Source organism: Phocoena phocoena, chromosome 17 (assembly GCF_963924675.1).
Source record: "Phocoena phocoena chromosome 17, mPhoPho1.1, whole genome shotgun sequence".
Classification (NCBI taxonomy): Eukaryota; Metazoa; Chordata; class Mammalia; order Artiodactyla; family Phocoenidae; genus Phocoena; species Phocoena phocoena.
The window spans coordinates 9,666,474-9,687,831 of NC_089235.1; the positions used below are offsets into that span (position 1 = coordinate 9,666,474).

Sequence of the window (21,358 nt, forward strand, 5' to 3'; positions counted from 1 at the left end):
CTACCTTTCTGCAAACGTAAAAGCTGAAGGTCTTTCCTACTGAGTTGTTTTCAAGTATTTTGTTAAGTCATCTTAAAAAAAAAAAAAAACCTTCATTTTTTAAAGCATCATTTTAAAAACACTTTCAGAGTCTATAAACTTGCCCTCCATTTGCATTTCAATTTACCTCTTTACTTCAACTACCTTCCTGCTCTGGTGTGTGTATAAAAAACTATTTTTCTAATATGGAAACATCAGGCTTCTCTTGTCAAGAGGCCACATTGCTGTGTCCCATCCATAAAGGATTCTTGATGTTTTCACTTTCTTAATTACCTACTTTTCAATGATTCCTCCTTAATAGTTACTCTTTTGGTAGTCTTGTCTAGTTCCCAAAATTTATATATATATATATACACACACACACATTAGGGTAAATAAACTACAATACTTTTTCCACCTTTTGGATATTATGAATAATGCTGTTATAAACATTTGTGTACAAATTTTTGTGTGGACGTATGTTTCCATTTCTCTCGGGTATATAGCTAGGAGTGGAACTACTGGGCATATGGTAACTAGATTTACCCTTTTAAGAACTGCCTGTCTTCCAAAGTGGTTGCACCATTTTACCTTTCCACCAGCAGTGCATGGTGTCCAGTTTCTCCACATCCTTACCAACATATGTTATTATCTGATTTTTTTTTTATTATAGCTATTTTAGTGGGTATAAAGTAGTACCTCACTGTGGTTTTGGTTTGCATTTCCCTGAGAATATTTTTGTAATGAGGTTGATGTTGAAAACGAACAAACAAAAACCACTTCAGGATGACAGAATACATTTTCTCTCTTTGCTTCTCTTCATCAGTCAGAGGTAGGGTTATTTCAGCCTTTAAAGAACTGCTTTATAAGTTAATCTAAGTTCCCTACAACGACTGTGACCACTTCATAAATGAGTCTTCTACATTTTAGCTGCCCTGCATTCAAGATCAGTTAAAGAATTTAAATAAAATTATTAAATCAAGTTATTAAATCAAACGAAGCACCCCCAAATCATCTTTTGAAGCTTTTAGTAAATGGCAATAAATGAAAGCTTATAAAAAAGGAAAACACTGAAATTTATGCTCACAAAAGCAAGCAAACTGGACAAATTAGCATTTAAATGTTATACAGAATTTAGTTTTCAATTTTATAATTTCCTTCTGAAATTTCTTAACCTGAGAAAAGACTCTTTTGGCAGAGCTCCTGTGTTTTATTCAACAAATTTATATTCCGCACCAAAATGAAAAGAAGTTGATTTGTGAGAAGCTCTACAAAGAATCATAAATAGATACAATTTAAGTTTTGTGTCCTGTAACATTTTTGGCAAGGAAAGATGTACTGAGTGGATGTAAACTAACAGTGCTGGGGAGGTATTTGGGCTAAACTATATTGCATTTGTCCTCTCTTTAGCAAACTTGCTTGGCATTTAGCAGCACCTATACGGAAGATATTTCCACAGTGAAAATAGTTACTGCTACATAGGAAATTATTAGGTCAACTAAAAAATTGGCAGATGGTTGTTTGCTTAGATAAAAATATTGTATCAGTATAAAATTTCCTGAAGTTGAAAACTCTACTGTGTAAATGTAAGAGAATATTATTATTTAGAGGAAATGCTCACTGAGATATTTGGGGGTGAAGGGCTTCATGCAAGTAACTTACTCTTGAATCATTCAGAAAAATGTTATGTATATATATTATTTGTGTGTGTATGTGTGAATACATGTCAATCTAGATGTATATGGAAGAGAAACAGCAAACAATAAAGCAAATAGAGTAAAAAAAAAAATACTGTGATTTACAGTCAATTAAGGTATCAACAATTTCAAATTTACTAATCATAAAAAGAAATTTTGAATAAGATTGTAAATAAATTTATGAAAATAATAAAACCATATTGAAAAAACTATATATTATGTATATATTTTTCCCCAAAATATCAGTGGTTTGGTATATTAGAGACAAGAGATGGGCTAAGGAGCAGATTCATGGCAGTACATGAATATATACCAAAAATAATCATTCTGTTAATGTTCCATTTTAACGTTCAAATGAGAAATGTAAAGAAGTTTTCTTTTTATTTTGCTTTAATGAATACAGGTATTCATTTTTAATCTTTATTTTTATAAATTTATTTTGAATATAATTTTTCAATTGAATAATTTTATTCACAAATGTATATATTTATACTTTTGTTTAACACCCCCTTTAACTTCCAAAAGTGCCCTATAAATTATAGGATCACTCAACTTTTAGTCAATGATCTTAACTGATCAAGTGATCTTTCTTCTAAATTCCCGCCCATTGGTCAACAAGGTAAGGGAGTTGATATTTGATTAAATATCTAATCTAATAAAAACTTAACCCAGTCTGACTAAATGGCCCCTTTAGGCACTGCTCATTCTCTCTGGGAAAATCTTTTTAGTGTCTCACATTGACTCCCCTCTCACTGCTTCTCTCCTTGAGGTTGTATCCAGGTAACCGATGTGACTTGGTAGGGAAAGGATGGGCCTCAGCCTCCTCTGGTCTCCAGGGGTATTACCTGGAGATGGTCCCTTGTCACCTGGTTGTTGTGAGCCCCAGAGGACTCCAAAGCTCATGTCTACACAGTGATCTGGTGAAGCTTCACCTCACCTCCTTCAGTGGAGATGGAAGGATAGAGCTAGTCAGAGTAGGTCAAGACTTCACTAGAACTTCTAGGCGAATTCGTCTCTCTCTAAATCACAGTTCACTAGTATGCCTGTCTTGAGTGGAGGATATAATATAATATTCACAGCTGTGTACCTAAACACACAGACACAGAGTTCAGTGTTCCTATATGCCCACATATCTGTTAATGTTAAAATGCTGTAGTATAACCAGAGCTTGGTATGACCTAATTAATATTTTTAATGGACTATGACAAAAAAAAAATCAGGAGAAATGAACTAAGATTAGCTGTAGACATTAGGTTTGGAAAAGAAAGATTGAGGCTTTGATCAAAACAGAAAGAAATTAGAAAGAATATTACCAAAAATAGTGAGTCTATACAGACTGTGAGGCAAGTACCACACCACCAGAGAGAAGTCGAAACCTCCTCTGCAAAATGCAGGTGCTTAGGGACTTCCCTGGCGGCCCAGTAGTTGACTCTGCGCTCCTAATGCTGGTGGCATGGGTTCGATCCCTGGTCGGAAAACTAAGAGCCCGCATGGCATGGCCAAAAGAGGAAAGAAAGTTAGGGGAGCCACCAAAATGCAGGTGCTTATTTGTCAGGAGCGGCTTGAGGACAGAAGGCAAGGACATAGATTTTGTGACTTCTCAAAGGTCTTTCTAATGATGCAATAAATATTCTTAAGGAAGAAAATGGATTCCGGCAACAAGAAGAAAAGGTGTATCTTTTGATATATAGGGGGAAAGGGCATATCTGTATGCCTAAGGACAAACACATTATTTAAAATCTAATGTTATTTAATGTTACTTCATTTTTCACTAAAGCCAGTAACAACTGTGATTTTTCAGTCGCTAAGATCCCACGTTCTATGTGTGTTTCTTAAAACTTCCCCATTTTTTGACCACTGATAATATTTTGAACAGTCTTTATCTTAAATACACATTCTTCCATTTTTGTGACAGGCAGACATTTTTGTTAATATTATTTTTATGTGTTCTTTTTAAATCACCTAGTATTATATGAGTTCGCACATTTATTCATCTTGGGCTATGTTGTATTTTCAGTTGATTTCATAGGTGGACTTGATGCACACTCCCACCGCCAGGACCATGTTGAGTTAAAGCCTGTTCATCTGTAAGTAAAGGTGTGATGAGATGGAAAACATGAATCCTTCTAACTTGGCCAAAACTAACCAAACCTGAAATAATTTGGACCTACCACTACTAATCATTGTTTAATTTTCCACTCATATTTGAAACACACCTTTCACATGTAACCCAACATTATCATTATTATTTTTCATTCCAAAAGGGATTTGAAGTCGGTACCATGGTTTATGTTTCTAAAGTGATAGTTCTATTTTATTTTTTTTATCAGTAGTTGATTGCCAAATTGAAGGGAAGAAAGGATGATTTAGTCTACAAAAGAGAAACTTATTATGTGTCTTGGGGGCAACATAGCAGAGGGAAAAGGGAAGAAAGACTAGGTTGGGATCCACGCTCTACCTGTGTGGTCCCAGGGGCCTCCCTTGAAGTCTCTGAGACTTGGTTCTGTCACCTGGACTCTAGTTTCATAGGTGGAGGAGGGAGGATGGATTCAATGGGATAAGGTATGTAGAGCATCTGTAAAGTTGCCCATGACTGTGCCTAGTACTCAAATATTTGACTAACCGGAAGGAAGTCAACAACTACAACAGAAACACCTCAAACTGGACAGATTTCAGTTGAGTATAAGGAAGGAATCATGGTCACTTGATTGATAAAATACTAGAAGAAAATAGATACCATGACTCCATTCCTAGAAAACTCTAAGTAGCGAATAGACAACTGTATAAAATAATAGATATCGTGTGCACTTCGCGTATATTATCTCACTTCATCCTCATGAAACTACTGTAATGCACTCATTAGTCGTCCATTCTGTAAATAGACTACTACATCTAGAGGTTCATAGATGATAGGCAACCTTCCCAAAATCTATCAAGTAGTCAGTGATGGAGCTGGGGTCTTTCCCTCAACATGACATTGTCGACCTGCTCGGACGACCTTCCAATTCTTTTGGCTCAGTGCTCTGTCATTTCATGGAGACAGAGGAAATTTGGACAGCAGTCACTGGTGTAAGAAACACGCATGAAAGTCTTCATCAGCTGCCTCTTTGCCACAGTGGTTCCTGCCCAAACCTGTACCCCCTTCCCCAGCTTCTTTGGGGCGGAAGCCCTGAGAAACCTGCCCTGGTCACTCCACCTCCCCATGTGGAATTAACTCGATTCCAGCAGAATGAGCTGAAGGAAACATAGTTCACAGGCTACACAAATCAGCACTGTGCCTGTCACGTGAGAGATGTTTAAGTATATGTTGGTTTCTTAAAGCCAACCTAATCTGGAAAAACATTCACCCCATATAACATTCCAGGACCAAGCAGCCGTCACCTCATTACTCATGCTACTGAGTGCTCCTAAATGATCCACTCCAGAAGTGGGTATCTGTGGATGTGGGGAACTTGGCAGGGATTGTGACGATAACAAAGAAGATCAGAGCAACTGGAAGTGAGAAAAGAACTGAAACAATGCCTAGCGGTGACTTAGAGAGTCTTCTATATATTTGTTATGTGAAAAGAGGACGATGGATGATGTCTTTCATCTCCACTGTGAAAAATATAACTCAGCAGAGAAATTGCAGTATGAAAGATGTCGGTCAGATGTCAGAAAGATCTTACTATTAGGGGAGGTTATTAAAAAATGCCAATTGATTACTGATGGTAATGGAATCTCCTTTCTTAAATGACACTCGTGTATCCATGTGCCTGAAAAGGGTGTCCCTGTGGCATGGCCCAGAGGCAAGTGACTTCTGTCTCTGTTTCCTAAAGTCCCTTCAATCTCTGTGAATCCAGAACACATGAAACGTCCCGGTAAGTTTACCTAAAAGGCTTTGATCAACTCCACTCCCTCCTCAAAGGGCTTTCTCCTTTTTTTTTTTTTTTTTGAAGTATAGTTAATTTACAATGTTGTATCAATCTCTGCTGTACAGCAAAGTGACTCAGTTATACCCATATATGCATTCTTTTTTAATATTCTTTTCCATTATGGTTTATCACAGGAGATTGGATATAGTTCCCTGTGCTCTACAGTAGGACCTTGTTGTTTATCCATTCTAAATGTAATAGTTTGCATCTACCAACCCCCAACTCCCAGTCCCTCCCTCCCCCACCCCCCTCCCCCTTGGCAACCACAAGTCTGTTCTCTATGTCTATGAGTCTGTTTCTGTCTCGTAGATAGGTTCATTTGTGTTATATTTTAGATTCCACATATAAGTGATATCAGATGGTATTTATCTTTCTCTTTCTGACTTACTTCACTTAGTACGATAATCTCTAGTTGCACCAAAGGGCTTTCTCAACTCCCCTGTTCACTGCTGACCTCCCACACCTTTTCAGCTGAATATGGCTTCCACTACAGGCTGCAGAAAGCAAGAGAACAAGTTTCTACTTTGATAGATGATGCATATCATTATGTCAGATGTATATGGAATGCCTTTCAACCATGGAGGGAGCAGGAATCGGCAAGATCAAACTAAACCCAAATTAAAATCATTGTGCGTGAAACAATTTAAGAGGTCAGTGGGTGCCCCCCTCAGGTATGCAAATATGGCAGAGTTTATCCAGTTGGCATCAACCAGCCTGCTTGATTTCTTTTAATAAAAGCCTTTGTATTGGATTCCATTGTAACCAGCTCAGGGATGCCACATCCATTGTACCAGCAAGACTGGAGGAAAAGCCAATCTTCTGAACTAAATCGTTAGAGGGGGCATGAACCCTGGCTTTTAACCTTCGTTAAGGCTCTAAGTTCCATAGAGTACAAAGCCAGGTTTATGAAGAAGCCACTTTATGAAGGAGATCGGGAGAATCTTTATCATATTCCTGGGAACAGGGATATAGATGGGTAACTTTCAACTCCAGATGGGTGGTTACATTCACTGCAGACTTGTACAGGGAGCCCTCATTCTTGTGTTTGATTGTGTCACTGCTCGCAATCATAAAGTGCACTTTTCCGGGGCCCACAGTCCAACTGGGTGTGAATATGTGCACTGGGGTGATGTGATGTGAGGCAGTTCACACGTGGATTTGGTCTCTCATGCTTTGTCTCTCTTTAAAGTACCAGCATCAACAAATGAACTTATTTACAAAACAGAAACAGACTCAGACACAGAAAACAAACTTATGGTTACCAAAAGGGAAAGGGGGGGAGGGGTAAATTAGGAGTTTGGGATTAACAGATACACACCACTATATATAAAACAGATAAGCAATAAGGACCTACTGTATAACACAGGGAACCATATTCAATATCTTGTAATGACGTATAATGGAAAAGAATCTGAAAAGGGGTATATACATATGTGTGTGCACACATGTGTGTATATCTGAATCACTTTGCTATATGCCGAAAACTAACACAACATCGTCAATCAACTATATTTAAATTAAAAAAGAAAAAGTAATGGCACCAAGCTATCAAGACCCACTGGTTACATAAATTGGTTTACTTCCATTTACAACTGTTTTTTGGTCACTCACAACATGTGTACCAGGCCCTGGGCTGGAGATACGAAGATGAGTAATACTTGGGCTTGACCTCCAGCCGTGAATGATCTAGTAGAGGAGACCTACATAGAAATAAGTAGATACAAAACAACGTCCCCAAGGCAATTTTTTGCAGAAGAGGGAACGTCTACTTCTCATTTGGGGAGAGAAGGCACCACTGGGAAATGATGCCTGAGCTGATGTTGGAAAGACAATGAAGAGTTTATCAAAAGCAGAAGAAGAAAACGAATGTCCCCTGCATGGAGGCCACGCTGCAGAGGAGAAAGTTGACAGCTGTGCATATCTAATCTGGCCTTCCCCACCGTTCTCACATAAAGTCAGCCACCTACTAGGAAGCGGATGTTTAAGCCGCGAAGGAACCTTGGCTCCTGCTGGGGATGCTCTGAGATCCTCAGCAGCCACTGCTGCACCATCTAAACAATGGCATCCTTTATGCCTAAGGCCATGGAGATGCTTCCAGTGATTGACTGTTGTCTGGGTCTGGCTTGGGGATACGTGACACACGGGTCAAGGGGAGCCTGTTCTGGGGACCATTGTCTTGCCGTGGCGGCGAATGAGGGAGCTGTAACTCAACATAAGTACATCCTGCTTCTCTGCCAGCGTCTCCTCCATTGCTGCTCCTACACCACCTTTCACAATGGGGAAACGGTCAGGACAAGGGTTGCTCACCTGGTCATCGGTGGCTTTGAAGAGGACACCTCCGCAGCAGCTCATGGTGGAAGCAGCAGCTACCCCAAAGGGAGGGGGCTAACAGAAGCAGCTTTACCTCTCAGGAAGAAGCATAGCTTGGCATAAATCCACGCAGCTCTGAAAGAGATACAGATATTCAGGGAGTGATGTCAGAGTGAGCAACTGAATTACTTTACGTTTTGTCAAAATCATCATAATGGTTAGCAACCGGGTGGTGGGACAATTAAGCTGCATGTAGCAGTAACTCTTCACATAAAAATAATTAGACCCAGGCGGTTTATCAAAGAAAGACAGCAGTGGAATCTCAGAACTGAGTTTCACAAGAGACGTAGAGAGATCTGATGATGCTAGAAATTTCCACGAGGAAGACACCCTGTGACTGCAGTTAAGAAAGACGTGATGAAAAAAGCTTCTCCTGTTACTTTTAGCCAATCTTTTTCTAAGGTTTCCAAATGAGAACTTGACTTTTCTCTGGTATCTTGACTTGTCTGATTGCCTTTGCAGGAGGCTAATTTTTCTTCACAAAAATTGTCACACGCTCTGTGGTCACCGCTGACAGAGTGTCTGCTATTGCAACCAAGTACCGGAACACATACGCAGCTGCCCCCCATTTCAGGCTGGCACTGCCGTCAGCTCCACTGGACCTCCACCCCTCACAGCCCAGACTCAGAGGGCATCCGCCTCTGACGATCGGGCTGCTGGACGGAACCAGACACGGTCACATCCATCTCCGCTCTTTCCTGAGAACGGGTGTTTTGTATCAGTATGCTTACAAGTTGGTGCCAGGCCATTCTGCATGTACAAAATCTACATTAAAAACCAGCCAGGAGGACAAATCAAAGGGATGTGTGTGGGTGTGTGTGGGAGATGCGGAGGTGAGAATGATGTGCTTTCAAACCCTGATTTAACAACCAGTAAACACCGATGGGGAACCATCATTTACCCCATCCCTCCTCCATGTCTTGACCAGCCGCCTGAAGACAAAATGATAGCTCTCTGGCTATAGCCTGTTTTCTTTTGTCCTTGATTGGCTTTCACACCTTCCTATCCCTCTATCTATGTGTCTGTCCCTGTGACACGCAGAGCCAGGTGTCTGTGACCTGCTCATAGGATGGCGGCTCACTTTTCCCATTACTGAGGGTGCAGTTCTGTTGCCTGAGGGCAACCGTCAGTCCCTGGAAAGATGGGCACTTACAGCACTTAGGGCTCACCGCTCTCCCTGGCTTTGGGGAGCCTTCCCTTTGTCACTGGCATTCATGACTTTTTGATCCATCCTAGGGAATGATTATACTATTTTAGGGACAATGTAAGAACACACCTAATGTGTAGCTATTTGACCAAGTAGCAGTGAGATGGCTGTGTTTATATGGTTTCCGCAGTTCTGACTCATCCCTACACTGGCCAGTTCATGCACCATTGTCCTTGCTAGGATGGAACGAGGCCACCAACCGCGCAGCCGGCCACACGCGAGAGGGCCTCCACAACTGATGGTCAGTCGTCCTCACTGGGGACACAAAGACCCTCTCGTTTGACACATGGCCTCATGCACTGCCCCCAGAGCCTCGAGGAGCCCGGTCCTCGTGCTGCCTTGTGAAGCACATAAAGCCTTTTCCAAAATGAGAAAGCTCGGATCTGAACGGTGACCCCCAGGGAAGCTGTCAGTTCCTGTCTCTCCCAGAATCTCAGGATTCTTCTCAGTACTTGTCATTGATGTCAATGAGAAGAAAGTAGATTTCTGTAGTGGTGTGGAGATACGGAGCTTCTCCCCCCGAAAAAAACTCATCAGCATAAGTAAAAGTAACTTCATTCACACCTGTTCCCAAGAGAAAGTATACACTGATTTTAAACCTAAAGGTAATGAAGATAAACCAAATTTTATATTTAATATATATTTTTCATTTTATAGTTACATCAAAAATATATATAATCCTCATGTTATGACAGGTTCTGGGAAGAAACAAGACATAATAAAGAATGTACAAAACACAGAGTCAAGAACACATACACACACACACACACACACACACACACACACACCAGAAGTGACAGAGAGACTTAAAAAAGCAATAGAAAAAGAGACAATGACAGGCCTATCAGGAGACACACTTTGAAATAACAACACTATCTTATCATTTGATTTCATTCTGCCTCGAGGGTAGGTACCCTCAGGTAACTGCCAACATATCTACAAAATCTGCCCAAAAAAATGATCTTAAGGATCCCAAAACTCAAACTCTTCTACCCAGACTAATTGATCCATCATTAAAAGAGTGATAACTAGACATTCTGTGTCTCCAGAGGTGATGCAATAAGACACAGCACCATCTATGAAATATCTTGGGCTGACTGATCTTGGACTGAAAGTGTAGAAAATACAAGAATAACACAGTAAGTTAAATCTCACCACAAGGAAGCAATCAGCCACTCTAGAATATGGGAAATAGTACAGGGCAAATGAAAAAAAAGCGGGAGGGGGGACTTACCATTTAAAAGGGATTTAAGAGACATATGAGTCAAATACAGTGTGTTTACCTTGTCTGGATTCTGGTTTCAACAAACCAACTGTAATGAGATGCTTTAGACAATTGGGGAAATGCAAACATGGACTGGATAGGAAATGATATTAAGGAACTGTTGCCTATTTTGATAGATATGCTAATAAATAGGTTTTAACAAAAGAAGAAACATTTTTTATCACTTGAGCAGAGTTTCTGAACCTCAGCACTGTTAACTCTGGACCCAGATAATTCTTTGTAGTAGGGGCTGTCCTGTGCATTTTGGGATATTTAGCAACATCCTTGGCCTCTGCCCACTAGACACCAGTAGCGGGCGCGCGCACACACACACACACACAGCCAAATTGTGGCAAACAACTGGTAAATGTCCCCGGCTAGGAAGAATCACCGAGTTAGGGAATCATCACTGAGATGTGCCAATGAGTGACACACAAGACGTGACGTCTAGGATTTGCTTTTAATACTCTAGCCAAAGAAATAAATAATAAAGTTGTGGTGACTACATGAAACTTAATTAAATAATTTTTATTTTAGTTGAAGCTGGATAGTGAGAACATAGGGATTCATAATACCATCTCTTTACTTCTGCGTGTGTATGTTTGACTTTTAAAAATCCATCTGTTAATAAAACCTAAGGCAGAGCGGTCAATAGGCTTTCCTTTCAATGCCTCCTCTCACAGTTGCTTCATTGTCTTATTAGAAAACTCCTTGCAGACGTATTTCCCAATGCCTGAAGTAACACTCCAGCATTCCTACCTGGCGTCATGGGGACAGGCTCAGCCTACTTCGCAGCTTTTCCAATCCATGTTGCTAAAGCCCCAAAGCAGAAAATAGTAACTATAAGTAGAGGTGACGTGAAAGATAGATGTAGTGGGTACCTAGACGTTCCCCCGACGCCCACCAATACTATCACTAACAAAGAAAGAAAACGCCTTCCCCTGCTGCCTTATCCCATTCTAGAAGAGTCACCTGTTGGACGGATGAATCAACTTCCACAACTTGAATCTTCCTTCAGAGTAAAAGGTTATATAAAACTATAAAAATCCCACCATTATAATCTCATCCCTTTATCTTTCCATTTAAATCCTTGTTCAACTCAGTGGGGTCAAAGGGCTAGATATTTGGGCTACATCTTTCAGAATGTAGAGAAATAGGAGAGCAGAGAAAGCGTGATAAGTGATAAGGAGAGAACTGCAGGGCTCCCGCCCCTGAGGGGTGAGGAGGGAACAGAATTTACAGGGAGAAGAGTGGCTTCCAAAAAGTGAAACTGGGAAGTTGAACATTTTTTTCAGCTATTTCAAATTATGATGGAAAAGTCCATTCCGAGCCACAGAGTCACTGAACTGAGTTAATGGAAGAGAATATCTGGATGGGGATATAAAATAAGTATGAAACACCGCCTCCACTGGCACCCTGCTTATAATTTAGTTGGCAGGAAAAAACTTACATACCTGAGTGAAACAATCAGTGCACAATTAGTTGTGAAGCTGAAAGCCCTTCGCTACACATGGGGTCCAGCTGATAGCATAAGAGTTGCCATTAGCAGGATGAGAAAACAACACGGCCGAGGTAGAAGTGGAATCTTCGTGGAGGAGAAGAGATTTCAACTGAACCTCAGAGATGAATAGGTTTGGATCAGCTAAGACTTTTCACAAGAGAGGAACAAAAGTATCCAACAAATATTTATTAGGTGCCAACTGTATAGCAGACACTGTGTTGAAGCTGATACTGTACGAAGATGCTAGAGCCAAAGCCCTCACGTTCCAAACGCTTACCACCTGGTATGGAGTCAGGAAGATGCACAGAGTCTTTGTCAAATGTGTGGAGACAAGAATGACTGGAGATGAGAGTGTGTATTCCAGAGAAACAGAACCAATAGGGGGCGTGTCTGGAGAGAGAGAGATTTTAAGAAATCCGCTCATGTGATCACGGGGCAGGCAAGTCCAAATCTGCAGGGTAGGCAGGCACACTAGAGACCCAGGAAGAGTTGACATTGCATCTGGAGTCCAAAGGCAGTCTGGAGGCAGAATTCCTTCTTCCTCCGGGGACCTCAGTCTTTTCTCTTAATGCCTTCCAACTGATTGAACATGAGCCACCCACATTATGGAGGGAGTCTACTTTCCTCAGTCTATTGATTTAAATGTTAATCTCTTCTAAAAAAAAAAAAAAAAAGGAAAGATACCTTCACAGTGACTTTTAGACTTGTGTTTGACCAAATATCCGGGTACTATGGCCTAGCCAAATTGACACATAAAATTAACCATCACAGGGTGGGATGTATGTAAGGGCCATAGGTGGTATGAAAGCCAGACCTGGATGGTTCTTCAGCAGTCAGCCAACGGAAGGCTATAGGAAGGTTAGGCTAGGGCTGTAGCTAGCGGTTCGCAGACGTAATACTACCCTGTCATCTTTACCCCAGGGCCACCAAAGGCAATACCTTTACATCACTCCCCATGTGCTATGTGGCTGACACGTCTTTCCCAGGAAACCGCAAGTCCTCCCCTCTGACGTTTACACCTGCTTGCCCCGCCCTGATCTGAAAAGCAGGGAGCCCAGGTGTTTTGCCTGCTTATTGCTACAGCCACGGGCACAGACAGCAGAAGGCACATTTTGCCTTTTGAAAAGCCTGGATGAATAAAAAGGAAATTTGGTTTTCAATTTCGAAGTCTTTTAAAGCACTTCATCCTTTCTGTTTCAGGTCGAAATAAGTAACGACGCTGACTCTGAAAATGCGGCTGCTGAATTTGACTTAGGAAGCAAAGCACCAATGACATCACCTCTCTGCATTGACACGTCTCACTTTCTTCCAGAGGATGGACTGCACCTCCCCACTTTCCCACGAATCAGAGTTCTCCAGGCACGGCCTATGTGTTATTAGCATTGTTCGCTAGATGAGTTGTAGGTGCTTGGGTGGGTGTTTTTTTAGTCATTTCCTTCTTACATGAATACTTGTAAACTGTACCCCCAAACTGGTTTTTAATCTTTTAACAATATTTAATGTGAGGCATGCAAAATGAGAAACATTCTGTGAAGGCTTTCCACAGTCAATTCTAAGAGAAATGTGGGTTTGTGTAGTTGAGATGTCAAGTCCCCATTGCTGACTGCAGTGATCTCAGGCCTGACGGGAGATCTCATAGTGGATGTTACCCGGGGTTCCTCGGCAGGAAGTTAGATGCGGTGACAGATGATAAATGGGTACAGATAGTAGATGGGGCTTTCAGACTGAGTACAGATCATTTTTTCAACACCACAGACAAAATAGAGAGTCCTCCTTTGTTCTCGACTTTCCAAAACCCAGAATCATATTATGGCAATCTAAATGCTTAGATGCTTGCGTGATATCTCGTTCTTCCTATGTTCTGAAAAAATATATATCACGGGCGTATGAAAGAGTGAAATGACCAGTAGAACACCCTTCCCGTTTGGAGGGAATCTGGTATCTCTGAGGTTCAGATTTTCTACCCTTTCTCCCAGTTCTGACACTGGCGTCAGACCTAAATATACAGCTTATAGGTTTATGGGACAGAAATCACAACCATAAATCTGTGATCAGGAATGTTGCTCTTAAGATATTCCAAAAAGTATTAAAATAGTGTGGAATTCTCTATAATACTGCTAAAGAAGATGTTTATATTGTTCTGAATCAACTTTTCTTTCTCCTACCCCATCCCAAAAACCAAGAAAGTAATATGGGAAACAATATTCCATGGGAAAAGGACTGTTGAAAACATATCACAGTTTTTTCCTTCATATCTTTCAATTATTATTTCCCATATCAAAATAAGCTTTGCTCACTTTGTGTAACAACCAAGATGAGGCCTCCTATAGGGCCTGAAATTGTGTCTACGTGCAGTATTTAATCCAGAAGTTAACTTGGCCCATACATCTCTAAGTCGGTCTACAAACCATCTTAAATTGTGTCCAATTTTTTGTATGTGTGTAGAGGTTTTTATTTTCCTTCTTCTCTTTTGAAGCCCATATATTTTATAAGATTCTTTTAAGAATCAGAATTTATGCAATAAAGTTGGCCCTGGTTCCTTCCAGTTCATGACAGACACCGTGGGCTTTCCGGAGGTCTATTGTACTCACAGCCTCTGGGCTGTGCCCTGTCAGTCAGCTGACACTCACTGAATACCATCACTTTTCATTCCACTGAATAAACCCAAATTCAAAATGAAGAGGAGATAGCAGGGACTGGGGAGAAGGGCCAGTCCAAGCCGACTTGTACAGTTGGGGGCTGGAGCCTAGGGGATTTGGTGATTTGTCCGAAGCCCTGCTGTATACAGAGGGCACAGGCTATGACCGAAGGAAGGAGAAGCCAGAGGGCAAAAGGGGGAGAAGGTTGGGTCCCCAGCCCACCACTGTGGACTTGGGCAGTGTTAGACATCTCGGTCCTGGAGATTTCCTCATCTGTAAAGTAGAACAACAATCCCTACCTCCCAAGGGTAAGGTGAGGATTAGCTGAAAATATAAAAACTACTGTGTAAACTGTGAAGCATGCCACCATTGAAAGAGGCAGTTACCACTGTCACGTCAGAACAACAAGTTGGATCCTGTCCGGAGCTCTTGTTACCCATTCAAGTGCTGTGCAAAGCCCATGCAAACCCCAAACTCTTTCAAGTTTTCTAAAAAGTAGCTTGAAAAAATTGCCCATATTTAAGAGATTAGAAATAGTATACACTAAACACTGCATTTCTTAATTTAAAAATAACTTTTACATTCAAATTCCAAGACAAATACGTATTATTATGGAGAAAACTAATAGCATATAAAAAATGAAGAAACTCAGTAGGACAGAAGAGTAAAAATAACATTTAAATATTTTAAACTGTCATTTCATTACACACACACACACACACACACACACGCACAAACAAAACACAGTAAACTTCACAAAACAGTACCCCACTAACTAGTGTTGCTGTTTCACCTTCGTATAAATTTGAACATACTTCTACAATGCACTGCAGAGTCCTAGATCTTGTCTAACTGCAGATTTGAGGAGGAAATCCTCACATCAGTGATCTTTCTATGGATATTCAATATAGGCAACTACTTAATATGGTACGTGTGTTTTTAGTTTTTAATCTTTCTTCATTTAAGTTATAACTGTTTCAATCCCCAATCCCAGCAATCCATAATGGTAATTCTAAAGTTCCAGAAAATTTGCCACTCATCAGAAACAAGTCAGACAGATCTCCCATCTCCCCTCCCTCCCACTGGGCCCCTCCCTGCCTCTCCTCTTCCTGGCCAGTCTTCAGAGGTTCTGCTTACTTGAGACCAAGGGATGAAAAGAAGCACAGGCTTGCGCGGTAACACTCAGCAGCCACCCCTTGATCCAGGTAATTCCAACACAGCACTGTCCAGCTTGCTGCCTCTTAGCAGTGAGAGTTTCCAGGTTTTGCAGCTCTTGCCTCCTGTTTTAGGGAATGTACACTGCACCGTGCATCATGCAGCAGGGTTTTCGACAAAAACATGTTCACTCTATCTACACTCTTGCCGAATCTTGGCTTCTCCATATGCAAAGTGTGTGTCTGGTCAGAGCAACTCGTATATTTAGCCTGTATTCATTTGCTGCCATCTCCTCATCCTAAAAGATGGTCCAACTCCAGGTTCCAGCGCTCTCCTCAGAAGTTGTCTCGATTTAGCTGGAGATGCGTCCCCCAGTGCCCATGAGCCCCTAGTGCTGACTGGAATGGAGACACAAAAGTTAAAACCACAGGTTTTTTCCTCTTTGAACCATCCTGGCATCGTGTCTTGTGAACCCTGCCCAACCCTGCCCCAGGACGTGTCTTCTATCTTGGTCAATGACTTTTCTTAAAGATAAGAAAAGTGTGTGAAGTCACAGACAGCTGGGATTTTACCTTCAAAGCAGCACAAGTTAATCAATGGAATTACAGTGGTTGACAGGGTTAGAGAATTCCCAAGGGACAGAAGACATACTGGGGTGTGGAACTGCCTAGATCAGAGAAATCCAGAACATCTCTTAGGAAAAGCTCTAAGCTAGTACATCCACAAGTATCTTAGCCTTCCACCCGCCATAGAGTGTGAGGGTATGTGTCCCTGAAACAAAAACTTATGTCCATCTCACTCCGACCTGAGGGGCTATTGCCTCACTTGTTTTGAAGATAACGTGACATCCTGCCTAGCATCCTGCCTAGCATCCTTCTTTCTTTTTTCCTCCAGAAAAAATAAGCCTTGCTATTTCCTATAGACCTAAATAAGGGGAGCAGCCAGCTTCAAGAGGCTGGATCTAACAAAATATGGCAGGGCTGCCATCTGTCTCACTTAATGGATGGGACGCTCGCTCGTGATTGAGAGGAATTCGTCTTCATCAACATCAGCTGAAATGTACGTCGCAAATCTGGAGAGAACCATCATGACTGCTAAACTGAGAAGCGAGTGAAAACCAAAATTGCTCTTTTCAATCTTGGCAAATTAGAAAGGAATCTTGCCAAGAATAAACAGATCTTCATTTCATACCTAATTTTAAAATGTATAGTGTCCCAAAATGTGGATTCACTACTATGGTGTAAACATTCTGGCTAATTATTTCTTGAAGGAAATACTTATCATTTCTGAGTTGCTGTAGTAGGTAACTAGGAGAACTTTTACAGTTGATCAGAATTCAAATGTTCTGACTTGACCTTTTAGCCCAAGGTAGTAGCTGCTTTCAATGGATAACTGAATTAAGTAGGAAACAATACCAATAATTGATCTTTTCAAACTTCGAAACCTTGAATGTCTGTTTTTCTTGTTTCCTCCCATTTAAGAGTCATCGGATCGGTAATCTTTGATTGACAGATAGTCTATCTATGAACGCTGCTCAAATACTCGTGATAAATAGGCCCATAACTCAAGGATATTATGCCCAAAAGTTAAGCTAATACAGGGAATCACTACTCACGTAACTGCATAGTGCGCCGTGCAGAAAGGGAGCAGATATATCTTAAATATTAGAAGAATGTATTTATTAATAAAGAATTCTTCAAAAAACAGAATTCCCCCAAAATTCACAATTTGTGGGCAGCATTTCCCTTTTGATCCTGAAAAAGCTTAATTTCTTTACTGAGAGCTAAGGAAAAAATGCCATTTCTAGAAGGTAGGCAAAGCTTCTTAAATATTGATATTTGTAGAAAAGTTTGGTGTCAGGTGATAAATGAATCATCTTCCTTAGACTTGCAAGCATATGAAGAGCAAGTAGCACATGAAATACTAAACGTTTTTAATGAAATATCTGAAGAGTCCAGAATATACTTTGGCTTGAACCTGAGAACTAAATTAAGGAAAAAGAAGAAGGAGAAATAAGAGAGGAAGGAAAGAAAGGAGGGAGAAAGGAGAAAAGAAAGAGAAAGAAGAGGAGGGAGGGAGGAAGGAGGGAAGAATTCAAATTTGAAATTCTACCCAATTTGGATTTGGACATATCAATCCTTAACTTGGGGTTATTGTTCTTGTTTCTCTGAGTAACTGAAAGCACTGGCCATTTTCCATTTAGGGCATGCTTTTCCTTTGCTCTCCAGAGTTAAGTTTTTAAAAACAGTTTGAAGAAACCAATAATCTATCTAGTTATTCTCACAGAATTGCTTTGGCAGACAACGTTGTCAGTCTACATTCGTTAGGATTAGAGCTACCTACAAGTGACAGAACAGAAAAATGACAGTGGCTTAAATAAGATACAGGTCTATGTCTCTTCGTATTTCAAAATTCTGGAGATAGCAAAGAGGTGGATTTGGGTTCCCTAGAGACAGGGACCCAGGCTCCTTCTGTCTTGCTTCACTATGTGTCCTGCCATTCTCAAGATCATGACTCAAGATGGCTGCCAAGGTTCCAGCCATTGCTTTTGTATTCCAGCTAAAAAGGAGGAAAAAGGGACAGAGAAGGGTGCTTCCTCCATTTAAGGATGTGTCTCACAAGTTGCACACACTACCTGGTTCACCCCCAATTTAGTTGCAAGGAAAGCTGGAAATTGTAGTCCTTATTCATGGTGGCCTTGTACCCATCTAAAATTTCTTAGTAAGAGAGGGAAATGCATATTGAAGAATGCTTAGCAGTCTCTGCCACAAGGTTCAAACTAGTGGGCATGATATTTTGGAATAATGTTTTTATTTACTTTAATTATAATACATTATAGAAAAATACATATATCCTTCAATACTGTAAGGAACTGATTATCACCTCTGTGAAATGAGAATTTCTACCTCATCTTTCTGCCTTTCTTTTTAGAAAGAAAAATGTAAATCTATGACACAAGATACTTCAATGTTTCCCATAATTCTGCAGAGTATATTTTAACTTTCCTTCTCTGAAAATTGAACTGAAAATTCAAGAACCAATCTAACGTATTGCTTGGTTCTCACTGTTCTGCTACAAAAGTACGTTAATTCTTCTGTGGTCGTAACTCTTTCTTCTGATCAGTAGTGTCATTATTTTCTTTTCATTCAATTCAACAAATATGTATGGACATCAGTGCTTAGGGAGGTGGGGAAGGACTTCCAAGTGAAAAGTATATGGTCCTTTTCTGTTATTTTCTCTCAGTAAAAGTTAGACTTGTGTTTCCTTTCACCTGTTTTTCTTTAAGAACATAATATTGGCTAGAGACAAACGAGTACAGTCGTCCCTTTGTATCCGTGAGAAATTGGTTCTGGGAGCCCTCAGGGAAACCAAAATCCTCCATGCCCAAGTCCCTTAAATAAAGTGGCGCAAACAATGAAAACAGTCACCTCCCCCCACCAACACCCCAGATCCGTGGATGTGGAAACCCATGGATACGGAGGGGAGGGTGTATTTTAAACTACTTGATAGTACGATTCTCTAAGAAAACATACAATTGAGGGAAATCGTAACCTGCTTTTGTAATTAGATTTTATCGTATATTCCTCCTAGGCTGTGTGTGTGTGTGTGTGTGTGTGTGTGTGAGTGAAAGGGAAACAGCCAGAGCAACAGAGATAGAATACCTTCCAGGTATTACTCATTAAACAATACCCCATGAAGTGATTTTCATCACTGAAAAGTGTTGGTTATATTCTCCTCGCACCCTGTGCCTGCAAATCTGGCAGCTGACACTGATCACTGAGATAAGATTGAGTGACTTATCCATGCTGTACACACACATCTACACACAAACTTCACTAAGTACATCCTTGTCTAAAATCACATTGTTAAAATGCACCATTGTGGCCCATTTCCCTGAAGGATAAATAGTGTAACATTATTTTTCGGAGCGAGAATTAAAAGAAGGAAGATGCCTGGGACAATGTGTTCCTTCTCTGCAAGACTGTAGTGTTGAAAGGATATCAACAATTGGTTCACTTGGTTCAGAGATGAGGAGAGAGGCTGGTAGCTGCAAAGGCTTCTCCCTCGTCCCATCGGTCTGCTGGGCAAGCTTTTGGTCCAGCCTTCTTTTCTCTACATTTGGTGGCCATCAGCTGTCACGAGTCTGGACTGACCCATCCCTTGGCTGTTGACTGCAATCTTATGATTGTTTTCCCCTGGGTTCCTGCTGGTGGCTCCTCCCTTTCCCCCTTCCCTCCTCCTGGATCTGAGTATCAGAAAGTCCTGTCCAGTGGGCTTGCCTCTTGCCACTTTGTCTTCTCAGGACAAAAAACCATCGCAGACCTCAGATCACTGGTCTTTGCTTCCTAAAAGACAGAACAGCTCAGTCCTTCCTGCCTTCTCCTTTTTTGACTCGTGATTTAAACATACTTCTATCTGCTCCAGTCGAGCCTTCTCATGCTTTTTTGTCAGCCAGCAGATAGTTTACTATTAATTACCAGATAATCAGTCTATTCTCAAGACTTTTGTTCCTGAGGAAGTGATTTTGTAAATTGCTTCTGCCTCACATAATTGCATTTCTTTTAAACCTCTTTTTTTTTTTTTTTAAAGGGAATTGCTCTCTTGCACTTCTGTTATCTTAAATCTCTTTTAAACCTAAAACAGCACTCACTGAATGCACTTTTACAAAATAGTTTTCTTGGGTCTCCTATGTAAAGTGAAATCAACAACCTCACCATTGCAACACTCCTACTGCACTGCGATCCTGACGGTACAACTAGAGTGTTCTATGTGTGAATGGTAATTAGCTCTCTGGTTCCCTCATCATAACTCGCGCTGTGTCCTGCAGACTCCTCTTCGCATTGTCCAGGGTGTTTATTATTCTAAACCGTCCCATTTAACCCATTTATTCAACCAATACCTGTAAATAATATTTAAGTCCTTCTATAGCTTTTCATTTTTGCCATCACTCGAAATAAGAAAATCAGTTTCCTGTGCTAAACATTTTAAAGCAAAATATAATCTATAGAGCACCAAGTTAAGTAATTTTAGAGAATGGAATTTGGGGCAATTCACGTGGCATGCTTAACTTGTTTTTTAATAGGGCAAGCAAAGCTCGTTAATTCCATTTTATTTATTATTTTTAAGCCACTTGTTTAGTGTGGTGAATTAAGAAAAGAATCGGCGGACTGATCTTTGGATTTTTTTAACATCACAGAGAAAAGCCATTCTTTACTCAAATATCTCAAGTTCCCCCAGAAATCAAAATTGCTCGACCCTTTGGAAAGTTCTGTGTGTGCTCTAGGCCTGCAAAGACGTGGCTCTAAAGTTCTGAGCCTGAGTCACATTGGTCCCATTAATCTTTGTCGAGAGGATGTTTCGGGGGAGGGTCGAGAAGAAGGACTTCTGATCCTGTTTTATTCTCTCCTCTTTTGTTTCAGGGCCCATGGCCGTCAACCCTCCTTGATTTTAGTCTACCTGATCTTCACATTTCCATATCTGTAAATATGGGGCTGCATGATAATTAAAACCTCTTAAGAAAGTGGAGCATTTTCATTAAAGTTTCCCTGCAAATCTAAGATGCCGTATGACGGATGCTAACAGCACAGAGTAT

The 21,358-nt window shown here is 40.7% G+C and overlaps 1 protein-coding gene across 1 annotated transcript in view; it reads left to right on the forward strand.

Moving 5' to 3' along the window:
- The window catches only part of NKAIN3 (sodium/potassium transporting ATPase interacting 3), a 313,028-nt gene extending 299,802 nt beyond the window's left edge, over positions 1 to 13,226 (forward strand). Inside the window, 4 exon segments of the mRNA XM_065895129.1 lie at positions 3,733 to 3,794; positions 7,718 to 7,726; positions 13,172 to 13,201; positions 13,203 to 13,226. Coding sequence (XP_065751201.1) covers positions 3,733 to 3,794; positions 7,718 to 7,726; positions 13,172 to 13,201; positions 13,203 to 13,226 — 125 coding nt within the window.
- The last annotated feature ends 8,132 nt before the right edge of the window (positions 13,227 to 21,358 follow it).